The sequence below is a fragment of the Corvus moneduloides genome, chromosome 23 (assembly GCF_009650955.1).
Source record: "Corvus moneduloides isolate bCorMon1 chromosome 23, bCorMon1.pri, whole genome shotgun sequence".
Classification (NCBI taxonomy): domain Eukaryota; kingdom Metazoa; phylum Chordata; class Aves; order Passeriformes; family Corvidae; genus Corvus; species Corvus moneduloides.
Window position 1 is genome coordinate 5,804,707 of NC_045498.1, and position 14,886 is coordinate 5,819,592.

Sequence of the window (14,886 nt, forward strand, 5' to 3'; positions counted from 1 at the left end):
GCCGGCAGCGCCTTCGTGGGGCCGCTCCCGGGACGAGGAAATCCAGTGCAGCCCCACCCCGTCCTTCTGCAGCCCGTTCCAGAGCCTCGGATGGCGCTGTGGAACAGGCGCGTTCAGCTCCAGCCTGAGCACGGTGTTGGAGCTGTGATTGCGGAGGTCTTCTCGTGGTTCTGTGTTTACCTAAAGAACGCTTTTTTATCCCAAAGGAACAGCCGAAGTAAGTTCGCGAAGGATTTATCAGTGGCAGTGCCGAAACTCAGCCGCCTTCGGAGTAGAAAAGAGCAGCAGGACCATGAAAGATGCAGCTGAAAATGCAGAAATGGAAACAGAGAACAGCCCATGACAGAAAGGGAGCCCAAACCCTCGTACCCTCCACTTGAAAATACCTCTCCCAACCCTTCTCAGATCACTGCTTACAGCCATCACCCCCTTCAGACACTGCCCCAGGCATAATTTTAACCCAGCTGCCTCAAAATACTCATTATCCAAAATCAACAAGCAGGGTAACTCAAATCCCAAGTGAATGTATTCACCACCCAGTAACTGCCCATCAGTTTGATTTCACAAAGCCACGCCACATTTCTTCAGCCAACAGAGAGAAATTATGACAAACACAGTGCAAGTTTATTCCTTTATTGATAAATGTTTCCCAAACTTTCCAAACTGGATTGTTCAATTAAACACAAACTCACAAAAATACTTCCAGCCTAAAATCCTCAACGTCCTCTTTAGAAGACACAAGGGGCAGCCCTGTTCTGGCAAAGGAAAAGCTTGCAAACCCCCAGATTCTGGTTTTGGAAACCTCAAGCTTCAGAGTTGGCTTTTTAAATAAGATCTTTAAGATTAATTTACAAAATGCAATATAACTATGTGATAAAATGCACGGCCTTGAGATCTGCAGGACAGTGAAGGATCTTCAAACATCTTGAGCTGATGTCTAGGAAGGGGCTATTTGGCTTCTTTGTATCCTAAAGGAAAAAGGGGAGACAGGTCAGCTCCAGACTAGGGAATATTCCAGCATTCCAAGCCAAAAGGAATGTGAAATAATTGGGAAGGTACAGAGAAACTGGTTTTGGTGGTCAGATGATCAGAAATCGTTATTATCCACGAGAAACTCAAATTCTTTGCTAAATCAGCCAGTGAAAATAAGAATAAAATAAGAATCCTCATCCTTCTTCACCGGCTTGAGTCGTGACATCTGATCTCAACAGCGCCACAGGAAGTACTGGAGATGGCAATTCCAGACAACCCACAGAGAAATGGAGCATTAACCACAGGGAGAGGCATTCCAATAACCAAAAACCTTCTTGTCCCACAACAACTCCAAACACAGGTGACAGCACTTGCGTGGACAGACCTATCCAGTGAAACGTTCCCAACATTTAATACATCCTGAAGGCAGATGGTTTCCAGGATAAGAATGGGCATGAAGAGCCTGCTTAGCCTAAAAATCACCAGAGCTCCTTAGGGCTGTTTCCCAGACCAGCAGTTCCACAAGACTCATCCCCATGTTTTTGTCCTTCCTTTTCACATCAGCTGCAAGGGACACTTCAGGGACTTCAACAGCACCATTCTGCTGTTTATTTAAGGGATCTAAAGAATATTCTTGAAGTTCTACATAAGGATTCTTCTGGCAGGAACGACATTAAGAGCTTTTTGTTGTTGAAGAGTGGACTATAATCAGACAAGTGCTGGTCACAGACCCACATGAACTGTTCACTAACAACCGTGTTTTATTTGCTGATTCTGGAAGCTTTTCGCTGAAGCTGAGGACTGAGACACTCACCAGTCATCCTGGTTCAAGAGGTAGCAGCAACCACTCCCACTTTCTGGGCAGCTTCTTTCTTGGCTTGGTGAGCCTGCAGCACTGCCACAGCCTCCTCCACCTGGGGAGACAAATCCAGTGAGATCTTCTCCCTGCTCAGAACCCCCCAACACAAAAGGAACACAGCAGCTCACCTTGGAGCGGAGGGACTCGGGAGATTCCAGCATGTGCAGCAGCTCCGAGTTGTCAATCTCTAGCAGCATTCCCGTGATCTTCCCCGCCAGGCTGGGGTGCATAGCTTGGATCAGAGGGAACAAACGTTCTCCTGAGGGAGAAAAAGGAGTTCAGACAGATGAGTTTTGATCTTTGAAACCTGAGGGGATGAAAAATGATCGGTGAGCACTGGGGTTTTACTCACCCAGCATCTGTTTCTGCTCCTGGGGAGGGGCAGCAGCCAGCATGGAGGCTGTCAGTGGCTCCTGGCCCTGCACATGCACTGCAGGCTGAGGTGCCTGAAAAGGGCAGACAAGGGTTATGAAATAGGTATGAGGCTGATTGCTTCCTATTTAGACAATATTAAAATGTTCCCTCCTAAAACACAACCTCTGTCAAGCCTACAGCACACTTCAGGCTTCAGAAAAGGGCAGGTAAGGTGCCCTTCGTTCACAAACACTCCCTGCAAATCCTGAGCTCAAAACCCTGGAATGTCACACGGGGCACTGTAAATATCTCACAAAAACGGGATCAGACATCGTGAGGTGTTAAAAAAGGCAGGTGTGGATGTTGTTCTTTCTTTCAGTGATACCCCAGTGGGAACTTGGCAAAGAGGAGAGACACTTAAAGGGTTGCAAAACAGGAACAAAGAAGCAAGAAAAATATCCTTACAGCAAGTCTGGCTACAAAAGGGCTTGTGAGCACACAACAGATAAACCAACCAGGGTGCCCCTGGCAAAGGCACAACTGCCAGGTTTGTAAATTCCAAATTAGGACTGTCTGGGCCATAAAAGTAGCTTGAAGTTTTTATAAAAATACTTCAGTTGCATGTGAAACTGCAGGGACTGCCCAGCCCCTGGTGGTACCTGCAGAGGCTGGACACCTGGGTGTGGGCTGCGGACACTTGAGGCGTATTTGTAAGGAGGGACAGCCCTGGGAGCAGGGGCAGCTACAGGAGGACGGGGAGCCAAAGTCTGTGCTGCTGTGCCAACACCTGCAAAGGAAGAACACAGTGACAAACACCTGCAGCAACGTGTTTGTCAGCAAACAAGCTGGGATGTCTGGGTTTGATTCTGAATTCAAACTACGCTCTGCATGGTGATACTTCTTTAGAAACCATTCTCCAAAGCGTAGCTGGCTACTTCAGGGAGGGGCTGTTCTCCCTAGAACCAAACCACAGATGCCACACTTTGTTTCTTTTTAGCTGCTCACTGGAATAAAATGAATTTGGATGCTCTCCTCTGAAAGCAAAAGCCATAAGCTAACACAGCTTTCTGAGTGGTGTTGCAGAGGTGTAGAGATGAGTCCCAAACCAGTGGGAAAGAACCCATCTGGATTTCCACTGCTGTGCTGTAGCACCAAGTGCCCCCAGACCTGCACTGCACAGCGAGGAATAGGAAAGAGGCAGGTGCTGGCTCTGCTCTTTGCAGACATCCCAGGTCTGACAACCATCTCTGGGAGTAGAAGTCAAGTCTCCACAGCATCCTCCTCCCTCCCAGAGAAAGGGAAAAGCCCAGGAAGAGACCCCTTCTTACCAACTCTCTGGGCAGCAGCTGGGAGGCCCCGGGAGGCCGGAGCGTTGGCAGGGGCCAGGTGGCGCAGGGCTGGCCGAGGCCCCGACTGGCGCATGGCATTCGGCATTCCCTGGAAGCCTAAGGGATGGAAGGAGGGGAAATCTCAAAAAGGAACCAGCTGGCAAGGCAGGACACTCAGCTACAGGGGCTGTGCACGGGAAGAATCAGAGAATCACAGAATATGCTGAGTTGGAAGGGACACACAAGGATCAGAGTCCAGCTCCTGGCCCTGCACAGGACCGTCCCCACAAAGGAAAGCATTAATTGTTCCTGTTGGGAAGGGCAGCCCCCAAAGGCTTCTACAACCAAAAGAGCCTCTGGCATTCTCACCTTGAGGTCTTCCTCCTTGCTGCCAGCGTGGGTTGGGTCTCATCTGTGTCATTTGGTTGGGTGCATAGTAAGTGGGTCTGCTCTGAGCCTGGAGGAAGATCAGATAAGCTCAGAGGCAACATCCAAGTGCATCACAAACGTTCACAACATGACCCAACACTCAAGTCAGATTAAGAGAACAGGCAGCTGGCAAGTCACAGAATAACCTCCACAAGAGCTGTTTGCTTACAGGCATAAGAAAGGCTCAGTGAGATGAACACAGCTGAACCCAGACAGGTTAAAAACCCCACAGCAGCTCACCTGGGGCACAGCAGGCATGAAATACCCGCCAGCAGCAGGCTGGAACTGGTTGATGATAGTGTTGGCAGGCAAGGCCCTCATGCCAGCGATGCGCTGCATGTACTGGTTGGTGAGATGGGCCTTCCTCTCCTCCTTCCTCTGTGCCAGTGCCACATAGAGGGGCTTGGAGCCCACGATGCGCCCGTTCATCTCTGTCACAGCTTTGGTGGCCTCCTCTGGAGAGGAAAAGCAGACAAAGCCAAACCCTTTGCTCCGTCCATCTTCCAGCATCACCTGCAGTAAAGATGAATTGCTAATGGAGTACAACTGAGCCTAAGAATCTGTGGATTTTAAAATTTTAGGCAGGACATAACTTGTTGCAGAGGTGTAGAGACAGGTTCTCACGAAGAGTCACCTGTCTGGATTTGCTCTGCGTTGCTGTCAGCACCATGTGTCCCCAGGCCCACACCGCACAGTAAGGAATGGGAAAGATTTGGTGCAGTTCTAAACGCACACAGGAAAGTGCCATTTCATGCTTATCACCTCAAACAAGCATGTTTGCCACTTCCTGCCTCCCCTTTGGGTAAGGGAATGAAGTTTTCAGTACAATCCCACTATTTACTAAGCCAGGTGTTTTCAGAATCCCAATAACCACAGGTTAAGAAGAGCCCTTTAATGCTATGGTAGACAAAAGGTCCTTTCTTCAGGCTTTAAAATCCAAATAACCCCCAAACCCCACGTTACCTTGGCACTCGTTATTGACCCAAAAGGTGAGAACTCCTTCCTCAGTTTTTCATCATCTATAGTGTCATCTAGGTTTTTAATGTACAGGTTAACACCCTGGAAGGGAGAGAACAGCATGACATTCATAACATTAAAAAAAACCCAAAATCTTAAGCACATCAACTGTTACCCATCTGCCAGAGCTGTTAATTTATCTGAAAACTCTTAATTTAGCATCATGTTCCTTCCACACCACCCAAAGCTGAAGGTGATAAATGTTGCAAAGGCGTAGAGACAAGTCCCACTGTGGTGAAAGGGAGCTTGTCTGGATTTCCTCTGCCTTCCTGTGGCATCATCACATGTCCCCAGTCCAGCACTGCAGCTCAGGGAGTGGGGGAGTTTCAGATGCCACCTCTGACACGACCCAGTTCTGCCATAAATTACAGAGAGCGGTGCAGATTTGTGCTGTCTCTTCCCATCTCTCCAGGGATCCCCATTTGAAAGTCAAGGAGACTTCATGCCTGTTCCTCCTAAACACTTTCGGTGCCAAGACTAAGCCCTGATGCCCCCTCTGCCACCAAATACCACAGAGACCCCTCTGTGTTTTAACCCAGGATGTGTCACAGGACAATGACTACTCTGGCAATTCCTTCAACAGGCCAGACACGATGCTTAAGTTGAGAAAAGGAACAGATTATTCACCTGGTACCGGCTGAGTCTCTCCTGTTTTAGCTGTTCAAACCTCCTCTTCAGCTCTGCCTGGCGCTCAGCCTTCTTCTGTGCTCTGCCCACAAACAGCATTTTCCCATTGATGTCCTTCCCATTCATTTCTTCCACTGCCTGCACAGAGGGTTCCAAAAGAAACTCTCAGCTGCTGCAGCAAGGCAGCCCCTGATCCTGTCAGAACAGGAGTGCCCAGAGCTGACGTTGTGTCCCTGCCTGTCCATAAACCAGAGTTTGCACGTTACCTTTGCACTGCTGCTGTTAACAGGCTCATTAAAGACAAGCTGAAGTTATCAGACAGATCAAGCTGACACACCACAGAGTGCTGAACTAACTTGGAAATTTATCCCCACCTTTTCTTGTAATTAAAACTATATTTTAACAAGCAGTCTGCTTAGAAAATACCATTTTTAAGCAATGTTGTCATTCTAGGTGCCCTCCTCCTCCTTCAGCCCTGCACTGTAGTATTTCTTCAGCAATTAACATTCTTGATTATACCACTGCACTCTGTGTGGATCCAGGAAACTGGAGGAATGCCAAGTCACCCTTGAATGTCAAGCTATTAAGGTGCAAAAGGTTTCCAAGTTCCCACATCTAGAAGAGGTCATGCCCGAGGCAGAATTTTCTTCCATTTCAGAAACCGGCTCCCAAGATAAACCAAGTTTTTCTTCTCTGAAGTTATCCAAGCAACACAGAAGTTGGTCCTACCTTGTTGGCTTCTTCGTGCTTTTCAAAGCTTACAAAGCCAAAGCCTTTGGATTTTCCAGTGGGATCTGTCATCACTTTAACACTCAGCGTTTTACCTGTTACCAAGGCAAAGGGTTAGTAAAATATCAAATGTATCTCAAGATTATTAATTTCCATTTAATAGCCTCAGCCTCAAAGTGACCCAGGCAGAGACTGCACAGTAGCAGCACTCAAAGTACCACATTTCATGAAATTCACAGCCTCAATAAAAACATTTCTGTATTTACCATATTTGCCAAAGAGCTCCTTCAGTCTTTCATCATCCATGTCATCCCCAAAGTTTTTAATATAGACATTGGTGAACTCCTTCGCCTTGGCTCCCAGCTCGGCCTCCCTCTCTTTACGAGACTTGAATCTCCCAACAAATCTGTAAGATAAAAAAAATGAAAATCCCAATAAACAGATCAGTTTCCAGAGAAAAAAAACCAATGTGTGACTTGCGGCAAGGCAAAAAAATGAGTGTGTAGTAGGAGCTGGGAATGGGGACAAGAAAAGGTGACAGCAGAAGACAACAAACAGGCCACAGACCAACCAGAAAAATCACCTGTGTGCTGTGGGTGGCCAAGGACTCCCACTGGCCCTCCTACATAGAACCCACCCCAGCCCGCTCACAGAGAGGTGGCAAATCAAGGCTCGGTCAGGGAAACCCACCAGTCCTGGAATGGAGGGGTAGCAGGCCATGGCTTGGGCAGGGTCACTCACCAGCCCTGGAGTGGAGAGGTAGCAGGCCAAGGCTTGGGCCAGGAGAACCAGTGCCTTGTGTGTCCCTGTTAATACCGAGATGCATCCCGGAGCATGTGAGCGCTGCTGCTGCCGGCTGTGACACTCACACTTTGCGGTCGTTGAGCAGCATGCCGTTCATCTTCTCGATGGCCCTATCTGCAGCATCCTGGGTCTCAAAGTGCACAAAGGCGTAGCCCTTAGAGCCATTCTCATCACACACCACCTGCAGGAGAGGGAGCAAAGCGAGCTGTCAGCGTTCCTCCTGCGTCACGGGCCAGCAGGTGAAAATGTGTTGCTGCCAAGGGTCAGCATGAAGCAGACACAACCTGAGCGTCAGATTCCTGCACTTCACCGCCAAATCTGATGTCATTTCAGCAATCCCTGAGCTTTTGGTCAACTGTGCCTTTCAGAGATTCTGTCTGAACACCAAGGTGACGGGTTCAATCTCTGTAGGCACCGGGCATTTAAAGAGCTGGGCTTGATGGGCCTTGTGGGTCCCTTCCGATTCGGAATATTCTGTGATTCTGCTCCTTACACTTTGTCACTCCTACACTCAAATCTCTCATCACGTCCCCACCATAAAAGAACTGGACAATGGAACCACATCTCACCTTGCAGGACAAAATGTTTCCAAACGCCGAGAATGTGTCATAAAGTGCCTTGTTATCAATGGATTTGTCCAGGTTCTTGATGAAGACATTCCCAACCCCTGACTTCCTCAGGGAAGGGTCCCTCTGAGACCACATGATGCGAATGGGTTTCCCTTTGATCACATCAAAATTCATGGTATCGAGAGCTCGCTCAGCTGCAAGAGAAGCCAAGAAGAGATTTCTGTGGTTGGTTAAAAAATAAAGGTTTCCAGTGGGTGGGTGATCGTTTTTTCTGAATTTTACTCAGCTCATGGAGGCATTTGGGGTGTTATCAGAGGTGATCAATGACTTCTAACTCAATGTTTCAAGGGAGGTCTTTGCAGCACAGTCACTAAGTATATAAAAGGTTTCACAGCCTTTAAATTTCCATTATAGCAATACATTAACCACCACAGCAAAATGGATATCAAAATGCCTGGGGTTTATTAGCTATATTCTGAATTATTATGAAGGTAAATTGCTCCACCTAAAGAAGGAAAGGAAAACCAGGAAACCCTGATTCAAAAAAAAAAAAAAAAAGAAGTAACAAAAGTGACTGTGTGGCTGTTTTGCTTTTCATGAAGCTCCCATCTCCCCATCCTCATTTCTATTCAGAGAGAAGGATCATCTCCCTGTCAGGTCAGGGAAAATGTGCACAAACACATGGCTGGCTGTGAGGACATGAGTCAGCCTCTACAGAACTTATGTGGCCAAAAAAATGATTCCCAAGTTGCTCAAGCTGAAGGTGACAAGAGAGCTGAGAAAATTCGGGGGGGGTTGAAAAAAGTCGGTACACCCCATCTGATTAGCAGGGAAGTGTTTATCTAAACTCTCCAACGCCAGCACTGTCATTCTAACCTGCACTGAAACCCCCCCTCCACGAGGCTATTTCTGCTGCCTACTGGTGTATTAAAAGGTTCATTACATACACACATCAGGATCTTGTTCATAAAATTGAGATGCTTGCACTGTTCCATGCCAGAAAACACTCCCAGCATGGAGCGAGCAGAGAAGAAAGAAAGATTGTTAATTCCCAGCATGGAGCAGGCAAAGAGATGGGAAGACATGCATTAAAATCAAGGGAAATTAACAGGGCAGAGCCCAAGCTTTCTGAATTTGTTTGGCTCAGTTCTCCCAGGCCGCCTTCGCCCTGTGGTATTTGCTGATTAGATTTAAGGAGCAGAAAATTCAAGGAAAAGACCAATCTGAACACCTTGCACGTGACTTGGCTCATGCAGCCTGAGTAACCACTCAGCATGTGCCAAAACCATCTCTAGGAAGTCCAGTGGAATATTGCCTACCAAAGTCAGCACTCCCTACCCCCAATGCCAGCTTCTATTACTTCATGGAAGTTTCTCCGGATTTTTCATGTGCTTTGAAACGTTTTTTGTTGTTGTTGTTGTTCTTGCTGCTTTTTAAATTGAAGTGGTACCATTGCTGTTTTCCCCACACACAAATCCAGTTGGAAACAAGCTCTGCTTGAAAAAAAAAAATAATTTAAGGACTCCAACAGCTCTGTTTAGACAAAGGTGTTAAATGCAATTAAGTGCCAGGCTAAAATGATTCCTCAGCTGCTGCTCCAAGTCCATGCAGCCCAGGTTCTTCCTGCAGTCCTTTCCTAGTAGGCAGCTCAGCAGGCGACCCGGTGCAGCTTGTCAAATTTGGCAGTGTTTATTTATAGCAGGCAGAGGTCCTGCAGAAGCATGTGCTGGCAAGGGCACAAACTGGGTGGATAATACCATTTGCAGCAGGACCAGGCTCCTGCTGGAAGGTGAGGAGCAGATGAAGCAGTGGCGTGTAAGCACGGGGGAGCTGTGAAAGCTCCGCAGCCACCACCCAGATCCAGAGCAGTTAAGAAGTTCCTCCCGGTTCTTACCAGCTCCCCAAGCAGATACTATTGCACCGCTCTTTCAACAGGTTGCTACTGTTCCACTCTATTATTACGCCGGGCTTGGAATTCACCCAGACACTTCTGGTGAGCAGTGAAAGCCCTACATGGATTCCCTGAGGGATGCGTGCCACACCCGCAGGTGGAAATGCAATCCCACTCCACCAGGACCTCAGAAAACCTGTAAGGGATCTGCAAGAGTTCTGTGAATGACTCACACCAAGCACATCTGATTCATTTCCTTAATCTGAGCAAACACCTTCTCGTTTTCTTCTATTTAAGCCACAAAGCTTCAGCCATTTCAGTTCCTGTATCTGTTTCTCTCCCACTGGTTCCTGTCATCCTTCCAGCAGACTCAAACTGCAGCTCATACAGAACACTGAACACACTCACAGCCCCTTTCAGGCTTCCTTTTCATTCCCTTTCCATGGCCTTCTGGACAGGGAGAGCACCTGAACACTCACTGCAGTTTGCCTCAAGAGCAATTAAAATCCCTTACAAGCTCCCTGATACAGAGCTAACACAATGCTGGAATTAGTGGCTGTGAAGACAGAGAACCAATCTCACACCCCAAGATTCACCCAAGAAGAAACTCCACACAAGGAGTTTTATTCTCCCCAAACCTCCAGGCTCTCACTTAGGCCACTGAGAAAAAAAGTCCTGACAAGGAAAGCACAGGAGGCAAATGTAACCACTTCTTTTTTTAAAAAGAGATGGTTGCACATACAACAGGCTTCAATTCCTCAATCACTGAAGTTACAACCAAATCCTGCTGCAATGAAAAAGGTACCAACTCCTCCCTTTTACCTCCACAATTTACCTTGCACAGCTCCTCTGCCTTCAAGGAGGAGAACAAACAAGTTTATCTACACTCTTCTACAGAAACACGAATCTATTCCCAGCCCTGGGATCCTCCTTAGCCTGGGAAACATTCTGTTTTTCCTACACTTTCAGAACATCTTATCTCTGCAGCCAAACTGAAGCTTCTCTGCTTCGTTACTTGAGTTGTCACTTCGTGACTGTCAATGTTTGGAATTAAATTGCATGGAACACATGAAAAGAGGAATTCAGCTTATTTGTTGAGTTTGCTTTCTTTCCCTTCTTCATAGTCAGGAAGAATAAATATTAACACAGCCACAGCTGAGCCTGAACTAGCCAGAACTTTGAAGTGTTTCCTTACCCTGCCTATCACAGGATGACAGGCTCAGCATTCAGCATTCCCTGGTTACTCCAGCAAGGAGCTGCAATCAAAACCAGCAGAGCTCATTTTCCCTAAAAATAACCTCTCTGCAGCAGACCACTGCCAGTTAGACAATGCCTGTCCTGCATCACTCCAGCAGCTACAAAAACACAAAAAAACCCACAAGCTTTGACCCAGTTTGGACACGGGAACCTGGAAGTGCAGAGCATGCTCAGGATGTGGCAGTGTGAGCTCCTCATGACCCTGAAATGGGGAAGAGTTCTGGCTGCTTGATTTGCTCTGTGGACACAAGGACAGAGTGCTACTTTAGAACACAAAAAAAAAAAAAAAAAGTTAAATCGTTGCTTTCTTCACATTTACAAAGAACTCACCCTTCCACAAAAGGTGCTGGGGAAGTGCAAACTATCATTTATCAACCTTTTTAACACCTACTACCAGTTCAAACATACGGTGTGTCCACAGCAAGTTTGCAGAGCACAAAACCTCCTGATTACTGTTAAGTGGTACTTCGGGAGCACCAACCATAAATCCAACCAGATTCCTGCAGTGCTCCCCTCAGCTTTTCACAGATTTAGTGGGATGAAGCCCAAGTGCATTTCTGATTATGCATTCCTGGAAGAAAACAAAGATCCCTCCTCCTCCTCCTCTCGGGAAGCCTCATGCAGTCCAAATTTCCTTGAAAACAGTCCAAATTTCTGCATTTTACACTGAAAAATCATCTTCTTCGTAGTCAAGTTTGTTTTGGAGAGACCACAACCTTCTTCCAAATTATCTATCCAGGTTCTGCTGCATTACAAGGAGTACTAGCAGCTGGGTTTTTTATTTATGCAGAGTAACAAATGCTGCAGTTTGACAGGAGAAATTCAGAAATTCTCATCTCTTCATGAGGGCAGGAGGAGTCTGACTATTCCTCTGTGGCCCAGTAACCACTCAATATTTAGGTTTAAACCACTTGACCTTCTAAGACCTACCAGTAACAAGACACCACCTACTTGGTCCAAGTATCACTTCAAGTCCAGGAGCTTCCTAAAATGTCTGCTGCCTCCCCAGCAGCCCAGAATGGTGCAACCTCCCCCTAAATTCCTGCCTATTTTTTTTTTTAACCATGAAAGATTACCTTGGAATCTATTGGGAAGGCCCCCATTTGTATGAGGTGCAGAATGTTTCTGCTAAAGCACATGGGACCAAGCCACTGATCCCTTCTGACATCAGCACTCTTCTCTGCTTTGAGAGAACGTTTATCTACACTTCTGCACCCCATCTCCCCAGGATTCATCCAACCCGAGCTCAGAGTTCCTTCCTGGCTTTGTTTCTGCTGCTTGTTTTTATTTCTCTGATGATCCTGCAAAATGAGATCAGAGCCTAGGGAAGGCAGGTGGGCTGGGATAACTTTGTCCAGCACATAAATGTACCAAGGTGGTGTTTTAAGGGCAGTCAGGGCAGACAGGTTCATCAGAGCAGGATGGGACCACAAATACAGGCTCTCAGGTTCTTTCCTTCTCACTGAGAAGCTTTAAAACACAAATATACTGCAAAAAAAAAGCTTTTTTGAGAGTGCCATGGATGAGATATTATGCAGTGGGGTGCAAGTCAGCTTTTAATCAGCATGACAAGAGAAAGGATCAAAAGTGCCCAATCAGATCAGTCCAAGGGAAGGACATCAGAAGGAACTGCCCTGGGAGAAGATGGAAGCTCTGCAAAAACATAAAGCAGGAAAACCTACTACGAGCTACAGGAAAGCTGCTGTAAACTGATTCTGAATTCAAGGGGAAAAGCTCACTCTCATCTCTACTTGGATGCCTCTATCACATAGAGATGCTGTTAAACCCCAGCACAGAGCAATAAACTTGCAGCAGTCAGCAGGCAAAGCTCTGAAAACTGGGGCAGAAAACGCTGACCCATTTTCCTTCCAGAAGAGATATGTTCCAAAATGACCTCTCCTGTCCCATCTTTCACCTGCTGCTTCAGCTCTGGAACACCTGGCTTTGAGCAGGAAACAAAGTGTGAAAAAAAGAGAGTCTGGCAAGAGCAAAGCAATGTGGCATCGGCACAGGAGACAGCCTGGCTTTCCACACATCCAACAAAGCATTTTATTTCACTTTAGAGCAAGAACACCACTTCCCAAACTGGGAGGCACGTCCAGCTGCTAGCACAAACACAGCAGATATTAAATTTATTGAACAGGGAGTGCGTGGAGCAGCCACAGGATCAGTCACTGAACTGAGCACTCAACCAGAGCTGACTGCTCTGAACTTTCTCTGCTAGGGCTGGCTGCACAAATCCCCACAGAGACAACCCCAAACGACCCCAGCACGAAGGGAAACACACCAGGGATTATATCCTTACGCGAGGAACAAACACGAACCTCCAAAATTCGGAATCAGTGAGAGAAACAGGCCCGTCTAAAAGAGATGTTACCAAGATGTGCCTTTGCAGAGCATTTCGTAGACACCAAGCAGCAAAAAAACACTCCTGTTGCAACCACTAGAAAGGGACGACTCACCCTGTAACACTGTGGTAGGCAGCTACGTGGCAACACGTGAATTAGTGGGGAAAAAATGAGGGGGGGAGAGATAAAAAAAAGCCATGGATGTGGTTGGAATTGTCACTCACCATCTGCTGGCTGCTGGAAGTTGACGTAGGCGTAGCCCAGGGAGCGGCGGGTGATCATATCCCTGCAGACCCGAATGGACAGCACGGGCCCGGCGGGGCTGAACTTCTCATAGAGCATGGCCTCGGTGATATCGGGGTGCAGGTCCCCCACGTACAGCGAGGCCATGGGGTAGCTGCTGGCGGCCGTGTTCATCTTCCCCTCGGCGCTCTCAACCACTGGGGACCACGGGGTTTTACACTTGGGGGTTTCAAGTCAAGCTTCTTATAAATATTAATCTTGGGGGAACACTCAAACTCTTAATTAAAGCCTAAGCTGCGGCCTGCAGAAGCTTGGGGGGGGGCACCAGGACACAGAGCAGCTGAGAGGGTCGTGCGAGCTTGAAAAATCAGCAAAAAACACCCCAAAGTTACGCCTCCTGGAGAGCAGCGATCGGATACGACGCCAAAATTCATACGCCGGCTCCCGAGCGCTTTGAGGCAAAAACCTCCCAAACCCCACGTCTCTTATTTTTTTTTTTTCCTTCGATTTAGCCCAGATTCTGCAGAGCGGCGGCCCGTTGATCTTCTGAGGAAATAAAAACAAAAATAAAAACAAATAAAGCTCTAACCCGCATTAATATAACTACTTCCTTTTAAATTAGCTCAGCTAGGCAGCCTAAAAGCATTATAAATAAACCAGAGCGGCTGTGGCGGCGCGACAGCCCGCACGCGGCGGCCTGAGGGCGGCCGGGCAGCCACGGAGCGGTCGCCGCCGCGCTCGCCCGGCGCCCCCGCGCTCTTCCCCAGCCCTCCCTGCCCCGCGGCGGGGTCGGCGGCGCCGGACCCGACCCCGACTCACGCGGTGCGGCCGCGACGGGCGGAAGGGCGGCGTTTTCGGGGGGCGGCGGCGGCGGCGGGCGGCCCTTTATAGCCGCCGCGGCGGCGCGAGTGGGCCGCGGTGCCGCCGAGAGGAGGCGGCCGGGCCCGGCCCGGAGCGCGCCGCGCCGCACGCAGCGCCCCCCAGCGGGCAGGAGGACCGCGGGGAGCCCCCCCCCCCCCCCCCCCCCCCCCCCCCCCGGCTCCCGCCATTTCGGGGCCGCCACAGGAGAACGGCCCGTGCTGGGATTGTTAAAGTTTAACGTTGTTGGAAATGATGTCGCTTCCCGGATTGATTTTTTTTTTTTTTTTTTTAGGTGTTTTAATTAATTGTTAGCGGTGCCCGCTTGCCCTCAGGACTGTGAAGGTGAGGAGCTGCTGGAGGGGATCCAGCGGAGGCCACGAAGGTGATTTGGGGTCTGGAGCATCGCCCTGATGAGGAGAGACTGTGGGAGCTGGGCCTGGTCGGTCTGGAGAAGGGAAGGCTGAGAGGGGATCCCATCAATCCGGAAAATGTCCCCAAGGGGTGTCAGAGGATGGTGCCAGCGTGTTCAGTGGCCCCCAGCGAGGAGCAGCAGCCGTAAATTAAAACACAAGTTTCACCTCAACATTTAGACCGATTT

The 14,886-nt window shown here is 48.4% G+C and overlaps 1 protein-coding gene, 1 long non-coding RNA gene and 3 other non-coding genes across 5 annotated transcripts; all 5 read right to left on the reverse strand.

Moving 5' to 3' along the window:
- Positions 1-617: 617 nt before the first annotated feature.
- PABPC4 (poly(A) binding protein cytoplasmic 4) lies at positions 618-13,743 on the reverse strand. Its single transcript, XM_032132473.1, has 15 exons — positions 13,409-13,743; positions 7,689-7,882; positions 7,185-7,300; positions 6,582-6,721; positions 6,316-6,410; positions 5,587-5,724; positions 4,906-5,001; positions 4,183-4,455; positions 3,883-3,970; positions 3,514-3,630; positions 2,845-2,972; positions 2,184-2,277; positions 1,960-2,090; positions 1,787-1,886; positions 618-968 (listed from the first exon to the last, which is right to left on the reverse strand). Exons 1-14 carry the CDS (start codon positions 13,599-13,601, stop codon positions 1,800-1,802), a joined length of 1,890 nt encoding a protein of 629 aa, XP_031988364.1. The 5' UTR covers positions 13,602-13,743; the 3' UTR covers positions 618-968; positions 1,787-1,799.
- LOC116455191 lies at positions 3,258-3,390 on the reverse strand. Its single transcript, XR_004244328.1, has one exon. It is a non-coding gene; the product is annotated as a small nucleolar RNA SNORA55 (small nucleolar RNA).
- On the reverse strand, positions 4,534-4,661 carry LOC116455192. Its single transcript, XR_004244329.1, has one exon. It is a non-coding gene; the product is annotated as a small nucleolar RNA SNORA55 (small nucleolar RNA).
- LOC116455193 lies at positions 5,158-5,293 on the reverse strand. The gene has a single exon (XR_004244330.1). It is a non-coding gene; the product is annotated as a small nucleolar RNA SNORA55 (small nucleolar RNA).
- A 172-nt stretch (positions 13,744-13,915) lies between the features above and the next one.
- LOC116455078 lies at positions 13,916-14,340 on the reverse strand. Its single transcript, XR_004244294.1, has 2 exons — positions 14,247-14,340; positions 13,916-13,973 (listed from the first exon to the last, which is right to left on the reverse strand). It is a non-coding gene; the product is annotated as an uncharacterized LOC116455078 (long non-coding RNA).
- Positions 14,341-14,886: the final 546 nt, after the last annotated feature.

Coding starts and splice junctions, on each gene's coding strand:
- PABPC4 (XM_032132473.1), bottom strand. CDS start 13,601: ATGAACACGGCCGCCAGCAGCTACCCCATGGCCTCGCTGTACGTGGGG. Junction 5,725..6,315: donor AGCACGAAGAAGCCAACAAG/GTAGGACCAACT, acceptor CCCTCTGTGCAG/GCAGTGGAAGAAATGAATGG. Junction 4,456..4,905: donor GGTCAATAACGAGTGCCAAG/GTAACGTGGGGT, acceptor TCTTTACTGCAG/GTGATGCTGGAAGATGGACG.